The sequence below is a fragment of the Gymnoscopelus braueri genome (assembly GCF_963280865.1).
Source record: "Gymnoscopelus braueri genome assembly, chromosome: 10".
NCBI classification, from domain to species: domain Eukaryota; kingdom Metazoa; phylum Chordata; class Actinopteri; order Myctophiformes; family Myctophidae; genus Gymnoscopelus; species Gymnoscopelus braueri.
Window position 1 is genome coordinate 49,968,995 of NC_137611.1, and position 17,229 is coordinate 49,986,223.

Genomic DNA, 17,229 nt, shown 5'->3' on the forward strand with positions numbered 1-17,229 from the left:
GAGAACCACTAAATGGAACAGAGCCTTCATTAGTATCATTGGTTACACCTGTGAAGGAAGTAAGGAAGCGGCCCAATTTCTTGCCAATATGGCTGCTGTGCATAGAGCCTATTTTTGCTACTTTCGCATGACACATTTGTAAGACAAAGTAGGGTATAAATGAACGGGAAAAAAACGTGGTAAAATAATGGAAAGGTGAAAATAATGGAGATGCAAGGTTTCTGCCCCACAGCGATGACATGTATCTATATATATATTGACATAAACACGCATATATTCTTGCAAATTGTTTTATTGAGTTTTGTACAAAAGAAAACAAAACAAAATGACAACGATACAACCGCTAGGCAAACAGGTTTAAGAGCAGCAGACAACCTGTCCATAAAGACAGACTGAATGATATGGTGTATACAGTAGCATAAAAATATACTCTGAAATAACTACAAAAATAGTGAAAATAGCAGATCTACAAGCTTGTAGATCGGCTATTTTCACAAAGTTTGTGTATAACGTAATTATATCCCAGCTACACATTCACATTGGAAATGTCTCGCTGAAATGTTTGCTTCTACTCTAGTTCAATGTTCTTGCTCACAACATGGTCAAAACAAATCTGACCTCGAGTCAAAGCTAGAGATTGAAAAAGAGAGAAAACCGAAAACAAATTAAAAACAGCAGTGTATACGGGAAGACCATGGATATCGCCATGAGTCAGCAAGTTTTTTTATTTGTATTTCTTCTTCCAGAAACTAATGGTCGGCTTTTCCTCTGAGGCCACGAATCAATAAACTATTTAGAGTTACAACACAGGGTCGGAAATCGATAAAACGCATAAATGGAAGAACAGAAACTGCAAAGTTCAAGAAAAGGATGTCGTGTCGCTGGCCTTTTCTTTACCTGGGTTGCACTTTATATTTGGCAGCAAATTAGGCTGCCAAATATCATATTTTTGTCTCTCAATGCGATGCATTATGAGCTTGTAGATCAATTATGTATCGCCAAGCGGCATAAAGGATAAGGATAATTCCTTTATCAGGTCCATTCATGAAAGTCCTTGCGGTCTTGTTTCCAATGAGGGCCTGTGAGCAATTATGGGTTAAGAGTCTTGCTCAGGGACACATTTCATTTCATCGACACATTTGCTGGCCTGGCCTGGAATCGTACCTGGGGCAACCAGGGCCTCTGGCTGCCTAGGCGGGCTCACTAACCACTCAGCTATGGCCGCCCCTAAATGGCATGATATTATGTTGCTTGACGATACCGAATTGATCTAAGCTCATAACGCATCACATTGAGATTTTAACTCTCGTGTCCCTACTTTGGGCTTGGGCAAAAAAAAACAAAAAAAAAAAGAAATCTTTTTGTTAAAGCAAAAATTCTCACTCTATAATCACAGACGTGTCACATCGTGAGCTTATGGATCTGCTATTTTCGGTATTTATGAAATATGGCTTAAATAGTTGAGGGGACAGGCATTCACACTGTGAGCCTATGGAGATATGTGTGGTCTATTATCTTTACTTAAAGACAATATCAATGATATCTCAGGCACCTCAATAAAATATAGAAGTTAATAAGTATGAAACTGTCAACAAGGAACCCTTATTGTCTATAAGGAGGACAACCGTTCATCAACATTATATAAGATATGTGTGTAAGATATTGTTTCAGAACTTTGAACATTTCTTGAACTTTGAAGCATTTTAGTAATCCAACCTTGATGTTGTGAATTTAAATGGCTGACAAACAATGTAAACATCCATGGTGATAGACTGTCATTACTGTGTAACATTTTCAATTACACTGAAGTCATTAGTTATATAATCTTTCACTGGTATATTTTATCACGATAACCATTCAACATCTCTAAAAAACGTTTTTAATCGCAAGTGTGCCCCCGACACTCGCACCAAAATGACGCCGGTAACTGAAAGGAAATGTATTTTGAATACATACCGAAAATTTAATATCCTCGGCACGAGGACCCTGCAGCACAGGTTTTGGAGCGGCACTGCCATGGGTTTCGTTTCGAACTGAATTCTGGGAATGGGAACGGAGCTACCAGGGGCGTATCCAAAAAAGAGTACAAAATGGATGTTACACAGTATGACAGTATGAACGCAAAGAAAACTAAACAAATAAAATAAACTGAAAAATAAAATCTGAATAGATGAAAACAGTCCTCCAGCACCTGTGCTAGCATTAAAGTGTAAAAAAAGAAAAAAAAAAAAAAAAAAGAGGCGAAAGAGCGTCCAGAATTTTTTTTTCCATTTTCTGAGCTCTCTTTCCGAACACATGTTCCGACGTCGGGATTTTAGAACCCAACAGGGCTAAACATAAAAGATTGTCCGTGCCAACACACCCTGTCGGAGGTATAACTGAACACGAACGCAAAACAATTTGCAAATTGAAAAATCACTATAATCATAAAAAAAACTAAAAAGAACATATGCATTATTGTATTATATACACACACACATATTAACATCCATCACAAATAACCGAGTACTCTCTTATCTGCACAATATATCTGCCATCAGAAATGTTGCGCAAAATACCTTTTTATCATACAGTAGGATAATACCATTTCTTTCCCCCCAGGTTTTTAAATTGTCCGTACAGGAAAATGCTAAGAACACACACACACGCCTTCAAAGTGCATGGTAGAGCAGTGGTTCTCAAACTGCGGTCCAGGGACCCTCAGGGTTCCGTGAGGGGGGTTCCAAATGGACCCTCGCGGGTCGGTAACTCTGAGAGTGTACAAACGGAACCGCTTGGAACCGGTTCCGTTTGTACACTCTCAGAGTTATGCGGGTCCTTGAAATAAATTAAAAAAATAAGTTTGAGAACCATTGAGTTAGAACAACTGTTGGAAGCCACTTTTAGGAAAAGGGACAGCATTAAGCCATATGTATGCATCATTGCATGACAATGAAAGAAATAAACCATTCTCGGCTGATAGACGCGTTTTCGTGAGAGCAGGTTATAGTCATTCTTGGTTTTGCAATAGCAGCAGCTGAGGCTCAGAGAGAAAAAACGAACAAACAGAGATAAAAGTACGAATGTGCAAAAAAGGGTTGAAAACTGACTCCGGGGTTGTCCTGCTTTGAACTCTGGGTGTCTTCCTCTCAAGTGCAACTTCTTAAAATAACCAGCGCTAGCTTTCTTCCCGATCACCTGGGTGATTCTACATTCCTGAGAGGATCGCGTTACTCACAACACCATCTCCCGTTACCCTCCAAAGTGGTGGACAGTAATGACTTTCCCTCCACTACATTTCAAAGAGAAATATTGTACTTTAGACTCTTTTTTGGGGGAAAAGGGTACAGTACATTATTAGCCACAATTAAATATAGCCAAAATAGCAGATCTTCAAGCTCACAACGCGTTACATCGCAAGTTCAACACGTGAATTTGTAAATCTACTATTTATACTACTATACTACTTTTTTGGAACATTTCTGGAAAATCGTAAAAATGATAGTGTACCTAATACCTAAGCATATGTACTTTTTGATACGTAAGTGTTTTTAAAAGCAAACACTTGTGTACTTGACTGAGCAACTTTCACTTGTCGTTGAGTATTATTTGACCAGGAGTATATATGTACCGGAGTTGAGTACTTTGTCCACCACTTGCTCACAACACGCTCTCCCGTTGCGTTCCCGGCATGCTGGAGCGGTCAGCTTTCCTCTGGAAGGTTTACTGCGAAACACTTGTGAAGGAGATTGTAAACACCGTCAGTGATGACCCCTTCAACCCCATATGGTTGACCGGAGTCACCCGAGTTTTTTATAGACCATGATGCTTAGCAACGTGATATCCTGTATGTAATTAAGAATACATTACAAGATGTGTTTGTTAATAAAAAGCAACTGGCAAAGACTTTCATGTCAAGGAACCCCAAAATTGTGAGTTATTTAAGCCGTGGACCCCCCCCCCCCCCCCATTCTGAAAAGATTTAGTTCTAGGGACCCCCATAAGAGAGAGATTTACGTGGTAGAACTTCTCATAATTATTCCAAATATTTCCGTTTTTCAAAATAATATGGACTTTCTCTTTAAATGCCGCTTGAACTGTTGGATGATAGAACATTCAATACAAAATATTGACCACAAACATTGTGTCGCATTGCGACTGGTAGATCGGCTATTTTCACAACTTGCCGTTTATGAGCACTGTTGTACGAGTATGGGCATTCATTTCTAATGAAAACAAAAACATAATAACATTTAAATGTTTCTTCCTGACCGCAACAATGTTATTGTTTGTGAACGCTAAACCCAGAACCTTCTCCCGATGCCAGCACAGCGCCGCTAGGCATTATGGTCTATGTACGAGCAGCAAATCACAACAGAGCGAGGCTCGGGTGGTGGTTCTCGGACTCAAGTTATCTTTTTATAAGGCCACTGCATTGTTCTTTGTTTTAAAGTTGCTCTTTCACACGTACTTCTGTTTTAACAGACTCTGTATAAAAGACGAAAAACCTTTCCTTCTGCTCAGTTCACTCCCTCTCTCTCTCCCTCTCTCTCTCTCTCTCTGTAGCCAGATCCCAATACTCAAACTTCCGTCCTCACGTCCTCCACTTGCGCCCTTTCCTCGCTCCCAGTAAGGAGTCGAGGAGTACAGGCGTGGAAGGAGAACTCGATCGGGTTTGCTTTAAACCAGTGGTTCTCAAACATTTTCACGTCAAGGACCCCCAAATTAACATGTATTTGGCCACGGAACCCCCCCCCCCCCCCCCCATACAAGATTTCGGTTGTTAAAATGTTCAATGTTCAAAAACATTCAAAATAATTAGTTTTCCCCCCCCAAAAAAAGATGAAAATAGCATTTGGGACGCAAACGTTTTCTGGGATTTCCGAACTTGAGTATTGGGTTTTAGCCAAAGTCTCTCTCTCTCTTTTCTCCTCATCATCATCAGCGTCTCAGAGCCACACCAACTTCTCCCATCAAGAAGTCTATGTTTCTTTTTAAATGCATCTTCTAGTCCTCCACAGTTAAATTTTCAGAGTCATTTCCTTTGGTCTTCATTTTCGCAGGCGTCCTCTGCTTCCCCGTTGGAGCCGTCAGTCCCTTCCTGCTTTGCTTCTCCAAAACAGGAAGTGCGGGGGAGAGTGTGCAAATGGGCTCTATGCACAGCATCCCTATTATCACTTCCTTCACAGGTGTTACCAATGATACTAATGAAGGCTCTGCTCCATTTAGTGTAGCGCAGTGGTTCTCAGATCTTTCAATTTCCACGACCCCCATAACTCTGAGAGTGTACAAATTTGGTTCCATTTTGTACACTCTCAGAGTTACACACCCGTAAGGGGCCATTTGGAAACCCCTTAAGGAACCATGAGGGTCCCTGGACCCAAATTTTAGATCCACAGGTGTAGCAGAGTGTTTCCAGTGAGCCAACATGCACACTGACACTATAAGCACTCTGACTCTGTTTGACCAGAATGGAACAGAGCCTTCATTAGTATCATTGGTAACACCTGTGAATGTCTTCACAATATGGCTGCTGTGCATGGATCGGAACCGAACCGCTTCTGTTCCGTTTGCAACGCTCTCAGAGTTACCGACCCCCCGTAAAGGGCCACCGCTTGGTTCTTTCTAACTAGCAATCGTTCAAGCTGGGGGGGAGACCCCTTCGAGGACCCCACCCCCCACTTTGACTCCACTTAGCGGTGAAGCAGGTAGACCACCAGTTCGTACGTGGACATCATAATGGCGGTGTTGGGGATCTGTCGGACCAGGTGGGTGGTCAGGCCACGGTAGAGCGCCCGGTAGCCCTCCTCCCGTGGCACGGTCACCAGTGTCCGCCAGAAGGAGCGGTAGCGACTGCCCTCCTCTCGTAGCCGTGTGCGGATCACCTCTGCCAAAGGGGGGGGGAGGAGAGAACAATGGTTATTACACGTTCATATCCTGTTCATATCCTGAATGTTATTTTAGTCTTAAGACTAAAGTTCAGTCAATCCATTAAAGGGATAGTTCACCCAAAAAAATGACATATTTGATGACCAGCGGTTCCAGTAGGAGATACAAAGGAGAGTCTTTGTGTCTCCTACCAGAAACGCTACCCGTCATCAAATTATTGGCTTAGGAATGCGGAAAAAAAAGAAAATAAATCCATTCTCCATGGGGTGACTAATCGATAGAAAAAAAGTCATTTTGGGGGTGAACTATCCCTTTAAAGTACCTAAAGAAAGTAGACTCAAACATGTTTTTTCTAAATATTTCAAAATCTGTCAAATGTTTTCGAGAAAAATATTTCAGTTTTTACTCCAACACAATCATTTGAAAACCGTATTTACTAGTCATTTTGTAGATTTCGAATGTTGTTGCAAAACATGCATTAGCCCATTAAAACCGGGAACGCAACTGTGTAACCATTTAAACCATTATTTTATACTTTGGCTATTCAAAAATAGCAGATCTACAAGCTCATAGCGCAGCACCGAGTGCCGTGCTATGAGCTTGTAGATCTGCTATTTTTTGAAAAATCTCGAAGAATTGTGCAAATCTTTGAATATGTATACTATATATTTTTAAAGCATATATACATATATATTTTAAAGCAAACATTTTTTACTCAAAACATATTTTGAGATGGGGGTCCGCGGCCAAATACATATCATTTTGTATTTTTTTTGTGTACCGATTTGAGTTACACATGTTTGCTTTAAAAAAGATTTGCAATTTGTTTTGTTGATTTTAACAGCGCACGCTTTGCCGCGCTATGAGCTTGTAGATCTGCTATTTTTGAATAGCCAAAGTATTAGATAACGGTTAGAGTGGTTAAAATCTAAAATGACAGATGCCTTTCCCGGTCTTAATGGGTTAAAATCCAATACTTGAGTAAATATCCTCAGTTTACCGTCCACCACCGAGTACATGACGACAGATACATGCAGGGCTGCCAGATCTGCTTATTATCATTTCCCCGCAACATTCTATTTGAAAATAGCCGATCTACAAGCTCACAACGCGTCGCATCGCGACGCGTTGTGAGCTTGTAGATCTGCTATTTTCAAATAGCTGATGTATATGTTAAAGTGCTCATGTGGCCCATAGTCGCTTCTTTTGGGCTGGTTTTCCTAGAACTGGTTGCTTGTTTCTCTCACAGAATCTGGCAACACTGGATACATACCGTGTGGGTAGGCTATGGAGGTGGCGCAGGTCTTGGAGGTGGCGGCGGCCAGCATCATGCCCACGAAGTCCGAGGCGTCCTTGACGGCCTCGTCCTCGCCGTGGTCCATGGCGGCGTTGGCCTTGGCCTCCCGCAGCCGCCGCTTGATGCTCTCGTAGATGACGAAGTGGATGACGGTCTCGGAGATGCCGGCGTACGATGCCGACATGCCGCGGTAGAAGCCCCGCACGCCGTCCGCCTGGTACACCCGCTGCACGCACTCCAGCGCGTTCATGCGCCGCTCGCCGCGGTTCCTGCAAGAAGGGGAGTTGAAGGAAAGGTTTTGGCGCCGTTAGCGGGTTTGGTTGGTGCCGGTTCTCATTCACAGTGGTGGAAAAAAGTACTAAATAATAATAATAATAATAATTTCATAATAAATTAAGTAAATGTTTTACTTAAGTAAAAGTATCACTACTGCAATGTAAAAGTACTCTGTTGCAAGTAAAAGTCCGGAATTCAACATTTACTTGAGTACAAGTACAAAAGTATTGGTATCAAAATGTACTTAAAGTACCAAAAGTAAAAGTACTAAAATGTTTGAAAATAGCATATCTACAAGCTCACAACGCGTCGCAGTTGTGAGCTTGTAGATCGGCTATTTTCAAATAGCCTAGGTGTAAAATAGGGCTAAAGTGGTTAATGTATTGTAAATTAATGTAATAATTTATATCTGCAAAGTAACTAGTAACTAAGGTCTTCAAATAATTGTAGTGGAGTAAAAGTACAATATTTGCCTCTGCGATGCGACGCGTTGTGAGTTTGTAGATCTGCTATTTTCACACATTTTAGTACTTTTGCTTTTGGTACATTAAGTACATAAATGTACACATATATTTCACCGGCAGGTGTCAGGCTCTTGCACGTTGTACATCACCTAAATGTGTTTGTGTTTCTAACATGAAGCACAATTGATGTCCTGCTGGCTTCCTGTCCTAGCAGGAAGTTGAATGTCATTGTAGTCATGTGAACGTGGTCAACATGTTCCCAAGATAAACAATCCCACGTCTCTCCGACAGTATGAAATGATACACTAATGGTATCCTAGGACAGTGGTTCTCAACCTTTTAAGGCTGTGACCCCCCGAAAATAATCATATTTGAACTGGGGACCCCCGGCAATAATCATATTTGAACTGGGGACCCCCGGCAATAATCATATTTGAACTGGGGACCCCCGGCAATAATCATATTTGAACTGGGGACCCCCCACCCTTGAGGCATTACATTTAGTTTGACTCGGTTCCACAGATAAATATTGTGAAAATAGCAGATCTACAAGCTCTCAACGCCATCGGCTATTTGCTAAATGTTTGCCACTTTCTTAGTTGATTTGTTGATGACTTTTGAGTAAGAGTGTGCCAGTCACACACCAGTCTCAAAACGAGAGTGATTATCAACAGAAATATATTGGGGCGATTTGGGCTCTTACAAGTTATACCTCGTTGTAAAGGTGACTTATCAACATCAAACATATAAAATGCAGTACCAATTGGCTTACTGGAGTATTTCCAATTGTCTATACTTTTACTTCTACTACATCTCAGAGGCAAATATTGTACTTTTACTCCACTACAATTATTTGAAAACTTTAGTTACTAGTTACTTTGCAGATAGAAATTATGACATTATAAAACATACATTAACCGCTTTAGCCCTATTTTATACATAGGCTATTTGAAAATTGCCGATCTACAAGCTCACAATCGCGACGCGTTGTGAGCTCGAAGATCAGCTATTTTCAAACATTTTAGTACTTTTACTTTTGGTGCTTTAAGTACATTTTGATACCAATACTTTTGTACTTTTGCTCAAGTAACATTTTGACCACCTTTTTGCTTGCAACAGAGTATTTTCATATTGTGGTATTGCTACTACGGTGACCCTGTAGTAATGGTTACAACTCAAGTATATTTCTCTTGCACTGGAGTTGTGGGCACGCTGCCCCGCATAATGTGGGGGTGGGGCTGACGTGTGGCCCCACTGACCAATGAGAGACATCTACCTATTTGTGTCTAATGGTCAGCAGTACTAAGGGTCTCATGTTGTTCTCACCTGGCGTCCAGCTGTAGGCGGGTCTTGATCAGCCAAATGGGATTGGTGACCGTGATGGCAGTGAACCCTGGGAAATGGAGTTCAGAGGGTCAGACACAGCGAGCAGGATTACAGTCGAGCCAACGTGCGCTCTTATCAGCTACATAACAAAACTAATAGGAAGGCGGCACTTCACCCAACAAGCAGTGGTGGAAAAAGTACTCAAATGTTTTACTTAAGTAAAAGTATCAATACTGCAATATAAAAGTACTCTGTTTAAGTAAAAGTCCGGAATTGAACATTTACTTGAGTACAAGTACAAAAGTATTGGTATCAAAATGTACTTAAAGTACCAAAAGTACTAAAATGTTTGAAATTTATTTTCAAATAGCCTAGGTATAAAATAGGGCTGAAGTGGTTAATTCGTGTTTTATAATGTAATAATGTATATCTGCTAAGTAACTAGTAACTAAAGTTTTCAAATAATTATAGTGGAGTAAAAGCACAATATTTGCCTCTGAGATATAGTGGAGTAGAAGTAAAAGTATAGACAATTGGAAATACTCCAGTAAAGTAAAAGTACCTAAAAATTGTACTTGAGTACAGTACTTGAGTAAATGCACTTAGTTACCTTACACCACTGGTAAATAGATTCTATTCTAAACAGCCTAACTACCACATTGATCTTGTCGTGTGAAACGCCACCTCGCTGCATTCTATTCTAAACCAGCAGGGGTCTCCATAGTTAGAGTAAGCAGTTTAACTAACTGCAGTATGGAATCTGTGCTGGTGTCTTTAACTTCCAAGTGTATTGTGTGATATACAGTAGGCTGTTTCTTTATTGTTTTATGGCATTTTTTAATCACATTCAGTGATAGTTGAGGTCATAATAACATGCCAAACATGATGAAAGTTTATTGACTATGGCAGACAAACCCTTCCGTAGTCTTTTTTTTTTTTTTTCCACAATTTTTGTAACCCCTTTTTCACCCAGTGCCAATTTTCTAAGTGATCCTGGGCGCTACACTCCCGCCAACCAGCCTAGGGAGCCCAGGGCCGAGCTCATGCCTCCTTCAATGCATGAGAGCCAACTGACCTTCTTGTCACCTGACAGGGGAGAGTTTCCTTGGTTGGACGTAGCGTGTGGAAGGAACACGTTATTCCAACCAGTTATTTTCCCTCCATCAGGCGCCCCGGCTGTCATGGGGGAGGCGGCTTAAAAATGTATCTCTAAAACGAGGACGGCTCAAATCTAGCTACTGTAATTGTGTCACCTCCTCCGTGGGCTTAAATGAATTAGTATACAGTAAAAATCACGAGTGTTAATTGAATTCTGAGAGTGTATAAATGGAGCCTTTCTGGTGCACTTGTACATTCAGGATTCTGCAGTGTTACACTGCCATAGCAGATGGAAAATTGTGTATCTCGTCTCTGTCAGGTGGAAGTCCAAAAAGGTAGCTGATCTACAAGCTCGAAACGCACCACTTCGCGCCACGTTTCGAACTTGTAGATATGAATATGGAGGTTTGCCTGACAGAGACGATCTGTCTTTCACAATGTTCCGATTAGCTTAAGTTTTAAATACAGGTCAATCTATAATTCAATCCTAATCAATGCAGCAAAGATATAAGTAAATGTGTGTGTGCTTGCGTGCGTGTGTGTGCGTGTGCGTGTGTGTGTGTGTGTGTGTGTGTGTGTGTGTGTGTGTGTGTGGATAAATAATGTTGAGTGTCCTTACATCTTGGCAAAACAGAGTCCTAATCACCTCTGAAATATCGCTTCATAAGATGAATACGTTTACAGTATTTTGCAGAGGAGATGGCATTGGAGCAAAGTCAACTGTACGATATTTAGGTTATTTTAACCAAAGTAAATCACTTACCCTACCTTTAAAGTACCAAAAGTAAAAGTACTAAAATGTTTGAAAATAGTCGATCTACAAGCTCACAACCCGTCGCCATGGGATGCGTTGTGAGCTTGTAGATCTGCTATTTTCAAATAGCCTAGGTATAACATAGGGCTAAAGTGGTTAATGTATGTTTTATAATGTAATATATTTATATCTGCTAAGTAACTAGTAACTAAAGTTTTCAAATAATTGTAGTGGAGTAAAAGTACAATATTTGCCTCTGAGATGTAGTGGAGTAGAAGTAAAAGGACTGACAATTGGAAATACTCCGGTAAAGTAAAAGTACCTCAAAATTGTAGTTAAGTACAGTGCTTGAGTAAATGTACTTAGTTACTTTACACCACTGGCAACAGCCCTACGCAAAAGACAAGTGCGTGAAGAACAGAGGATGACACAGCTCTGTCGGAAAAGAGAGGAGAGGAAGTGAAGGATAAAGGAAGTAGCCTCTATGGCAGTGTACTCACGAGGGAGCCAGCCCCTCCTCCACCTGGGCGGGGAGGGGTCTCCCACCCAATCACGCAGGGGTGAAAACTTTACCCCTAAAAAGCCCTAAAATTAGACACAGGCTTTTTTGTTCCCCTCTGTACCACAGTCACACAAGCAGCAGTCACAACCACAACCCACCAAAAAAATAATAATCTTAAAACTGCACTATGTTGCCTAACTTTCCTCTTCTACCCCGGATTTGAACCCGGTTTAGCTGCGCAAGTGTTGACATTTTTTTTTACCATTGAGCTAATAGAGACAGCCTGCTTGCTCAGGGGATAAATAAAAAATAAAAAATAAAATAAAAATGCTTGAAATAAAACCTTTTCCGCAATTGTAAATGTCATTCCCATCTCACATATTCTTCTTAATTTCCCCCCAATACCCCTCTCCCCCAGTCCACTGTAAACATGTGGGCCACAGAGCCTGACCCAAACCCAAACACAGCTGCTAAATGTGGTCTCACCAGAAGTGCAAAATGCAAAAATAAAAGTGCAAATTCAAAAATGTGGGCCAATATAAATGTGTACATTCTAAATATAGGGCAAAAAAAATAAACGTCTACGTTCAAAATGTAGGGCAAAAATACGTTTGCAATAGTCAGATATAGGGCAGAATAAAATGTGGAAAATTCTAAATCTAGGCTACATGAACAAAATGACAGAGAGGTGATAATTGCGGTGTTCATACAATAAGAGGCTACATCTCATCAATGTATCATTTACAAAACAACAAAAGAGGCAAATTAAATGAAAAGGGATATTGTCACATAACATAATACGTATACACAGCCTGCAGGGAAATTCTAACCTTGTCCTTCTGCACTTCAGTTATTTAAGCAATGGAAAAATGTGATGAAATATGGGTACAGAAGACATTGGTGACAAGCATGCAGGTACATGTCCAAAAAATTTAATATTGTGGAAAAGTCCATTTTTCCCCAGAATGTCATTCAAGTGAAACATTCAAATATTCTAGATTCATGACACAAAGTGAAATATCCAAGCCTTTTTTTATCTCGACATCCATTATCTCAAAATATCTCTAAAGTCTACCTGTAATTAATAAATGTCTTAAATTGCAATAATAGCAATAACCATAATATACATTGTTGAACAAAAGTATGTTTTCTTGGATTAAGTTGTATCACATTCCTTCCTTGGGGTACATATTCCTTACATGCACAGAAACTCTTTCCTCACGATATTCACATGTTTTGACTTGCACCTGTATGGTTGTTACTGGCAATGAATATCTATAGGCACAGTTATGCAATAACAATGCTCGTACTTAAAATTGAATACAGTAACAACTTTAACTGGTACAACTAATGTATGTGGGTCAAAACAGCTAACCCATTAACCTACTTCAGAAGTTTGTCTACCTCTATTCAGTGCAGCAAGCAGGGTTGCCATGTCTGCTATAAGCGACTTTGGGCTTGTTTTTCTGTAAAGTAGCTTGAAAATATTGGTATTTGCGGGTTCTGTTTTTTGGGGCTTGCTTCCTAATGTTGTTTAAACCAGTAGTTCTCATACATTTTTGTGTCAAGGACCCCCCCAAATTCATATGTATTTGTCCACGGACCACCATCTGACAATATTTTGTACCAGGGACCCCCCCCCCCCATACAAGATTTGTGTTGTTGAAATGTTTAAAAAAATGTTAAAAACGTGATTTTTTCTCTCCAAGACTTCTTTGAAAATAGCAGATCTACAAGCTCACAGATCTTCTATTTTCAAATAGATGTACAAAAAAAACCTGGTTGCTTATTTTTTTGGGGCTCGTTTTCGTATAGACCCTGGCTGCTTGTTTTTTCTCTCGCAGAGATCTGGCAACGCTGGTAGCCAGCGGGCTGCACGTTGAAAACGTGAGCGTGGGGGCCTCTTGAAATGTGATCCTTTTTGCAAAGATAAGTCACCAGGAGTTAAAAGCGGAGCATGGCCTAGTTTAAGGGCTGGGTGCTATTCTCCTAAACATGACCTCTAAATGCAAACGGGACTGTATGTCTGGCTGGCTGCCTGCCCGGCCCTCTCCTCTGGAGAGCATAAGGGAAGAGCTATAGAAGTCATAGAGTCCATTGGTTATATGGGCTCGAGGCCCAGATCTTTCACGAGAGCATTGGGTGCATGCATGCTGCCGCCTGCATTAGTGGAACTATAAGTACTTTTACTCAAGTACTGTGGTTAAAGCGGCACTATGTAACTGTTTTGATGAATAAAATGAAGTTTTGTCCAATCTGTATGGTAGAGTCAGTGGTGGAAAAAGTACTCAAATGTTTTACTTCAGTAAAAGTATACTGCAATGTAGAAATACTCAAAAGTCAGAAATTCTGAAATTACTAACGTGTTGGTATCAAAATGTACTTAAAGTACCAAAGTAGAAAGTGCTCATTATGTAGAATGTCCCATTTCACAAGTTTGCAAGTGTTTAAAATCATTCAAATATTTTGAAAATAGCAGATCTACAAGCTCACAATGCGTCGCGATGCGACACATTGTGAGCTTGTAGATCTGCTATTTTCAAATGGCCGAAATGTACAGTATATAGGGCTGAAGTGGTTACTGTATGTTTTGTAATAATCCAAATCTACAAAGTAACTTGTAACTAAAGTTTTCAAATAATTGTAGTGGAGTAAAAGTATAATATTTGCCCCCGAGATGTAGTGGAGTAGAAGTAAAAGTATTGGAAATTGGACATACTCAAGTAAAGTACAAATACCTCAACATTGTACTTAAGTACTATAAACTATAAAATATAACTTATACAATTGGGATGGTTGTATTTTGTCTCCCTGCTCTTCTATTGAGACATTTAGATCGTGCCAAATGTCATGTCTCACCTAGACAAAGGATCTGAGTATTTCTATATAGCAGTTGATACTTTTACTTAAGTAAAAAATGTGAGTACTTTTTCCACCGCAGGTATTTTTACATTGTGGTATTGCTACTTCCACCACCGATATAGTTATACATTGGGCTTTCTGGGCTTGAAGCCTTAAGCTTCTTGACAGAGCAGTGGTTGCATATATATACGTGCAGGAGGGCTGACAGACAGGGCAGTGTGCCCACAGGGCATACGCACGCACGCACGCACACACACACACACACACACACACACACACACACACACACACACACACACACACACACACACACACACACACACACACACACACACCACACACACACACCACACACACACACACACACACACACACACACACACACACACACACACACACACACACACACACCTAGGCCTTCAATTCTATTCTACGTTTTTTTCCCCACTGCAGTTTGACCTACATTCTCAGCCAGGGAAATGTGTGTTTGATTAGCGTTTTTTTTTTTTTTTTTGGAAGGGGAGCCGGTTTGTGTCAGCTGGTGGGATCCCCTCCCCTCCCCCTCTCTCTCCAGGATAAGGAGTGTATGCATTAACAGATTGAAGGTCACGCTGACTGTGCAAAAAAAAAAATACGAATGAGCTAGCAATACATTTGCAGCTCATTCAAGTACTTTTACTTGAGTACTGTACTTAAAAGTTGCACTATGTAATTGTCCTCTTCTGCCCAAGTGCTGAATTGTTTTACCATTGAGCTAATAGAGCCTGCCTGCTTGCTCAGGGGATAAATTGAATCTTGACCATCAGGTCACATCCTATGCCTAGAAACATGACCTTTGACACAATCCAAATGTCTCAATAGAAGAGACAAAATACTACCACCCTTGACTTTCACTCTGCTACATTTCAAATAGAAATATTGTACTTTTGTGACTCCACTACTTTTCTAGGAAGGTGCTCTTGTGACCCAAACTTAAGAAAAATATATTATGAATAAAACACTTCAGCCCCGTTTCAAATATAGTGAGAATTATCCGATCTACAAGATAAGATTGTGTTGCACCGCGACACATTGCAAGCTCTAATATATAAAAAAATAATCATGCTATACGTGCGTGCGTACGAAATAACAAAAACTAGAATTGGGAAAACTAAAATCCTAAAACAAAAATGTTGTTTTTCTGACCTCACTGAATCTTGCCCCGGATTAAAACAAAAAAAAGAAACCTAAAAAATAAACAAACTAATAAAAACTGAAATGGAAAAGTGTACTTTACCTTACTTTTACGTGACTTTACTATGGATCCCCATTAGAACTTGCCTAGGCATGGCTATTCTGTATGGGTGAAAGGTAGCACTAGACTGGGTCAGAGATATAAATAGTCCCACACGTATGGAGGGGTCCATGAGAGCAGGCAGGGACCCCTCAGTAGGGCAGGTCACTGTGTCAGAATCCAGAACTATCTCACCTATAGTATATCATCTGAGAATGCCATGTCATGATGAACTGCATGCTAACATATAGCTTTATGTTCATAAACCCTGTTAACCCTGGTGGGGCCTATTTTGGGCACGTCGTTATATAGGCCGATATTCTCAATAAACAGACTAGTACTGTACTTAAGTAAAAAGTTGAGGTATTTTTACTTTACTGGAGTATTTCCAATTTTCTGCACTTTTACTTCTACTCCACTACATCTCAGAGGCGAATATTATACTTTTACTCCACTACAATTATGTGAAAACTTTAGTTACTAGTTACTTTGTAGATTTTGATTATTATTATTACAAAACGTACATTAACCACTTCAGCCCTACAGTATATACATTTCGGTCATTTGAAAATAGCAGATCTATAAGCGCACAATGCGTCGCATCGCGACGCATTGTGAGCTTGTAGATCTGCTATTTTCCAAAGATTGTATACATTTGAAAACTTGTGAAATGGGACAATTCTGCATAATGAGTACAAGTATATTTTGACACCAATACTTTTGTACTTTTACTCGAGTACATTTTGAATTCCGGACTTGTACTCGTAACAGAGCAGTTCTACAATGCAGTATTGATACGTTTACTTAAATAACACATTTGAGTACTTCTTCCACCACTGTGTATTGGTAAATGTTTTTTTTTGTTGGTATGGCCTCCGTCGAAGTTCCGAGCGAGCTGAGGTCATGCAACAACAAAGGTCATATGTGTGACTGTCTGTGAGAACGAGGCCAAGGACGTGGTACCTGCTCACAAGATGTTTACAATAGATGCTATCAGAGGCGCAAGTCGCTTTACAGCTCCTGCATGCTTTTGTTGGCTGTTCTCTATGTTTACATTAGATGCTACATTAGATGCTACATAATACTGTGTGTTTACATTAGATGCTACATTAGATGCTACATAATACTGTATGTTTACATTCTTAGACGTCGTCAGCCCAGGAGAAATAACTTTTTTTTTTGTTGGCACCTTTTAACTCATTAACACTTGCATGACTAAGCTATCAATATGACCGATTTTGAGAATTTAAAGTGGATTATCTTCTCTCATGAAGCTCTGAGAAAGTTCCCCTTTCATGACTTTTCCTAAATATTTGTTTCAAATCATCTCCGTTTTTTTTTTCTTCTGAAACGTATTATAAATATGAAATATATACCATATATACCATCCCAACCGTTATATTTCGGCTAAATTGACCGCTCTCCCTCTCTCTCTCCCCAGGCAAGAGCAGTTGACACCTCTAGACCCCCCGCAGAGCGGCCCGTAGACGAGCAGACTCAGAGTCTATG

The 17,229-nt window shown here is 40.2% G+C and overlaps 1 protein-coding gene across 1 annotated transcript in view; it reads right to left on the reverse strand.

Moving 5' to 3' along the window:
• Nucleotides 1–4,751: 4,751 nt before the first annotated feature.
• The window catches only part of LOC308093747 (solute carrier family 25 member 36-A-like), a 30,796-nt gene continuing 18,318 nt past the window's right edge, over nt 4,752–17,229 (reverse strand). The window contains exons 5-7 of the mRNA XM_080440077.1: nt 9,232–9,298; nt 7,142–7,434; nt 4,752–5,866 (exon numbers count right to left, since the gene is read on the reverse strand). Coding sequence (XP_080296203.1) covers nt 5,673–5,866; nt 7,142–7,434; nt 9,232–9,298 — 554 coding nt within the window. The 3' untranslated portion in view covers nt 4,752–5,672. The remainder of the gene's footprint in view (nt 5,867–7,141; nt 7,435–9,231; nt 9,299–17,229) is intronic.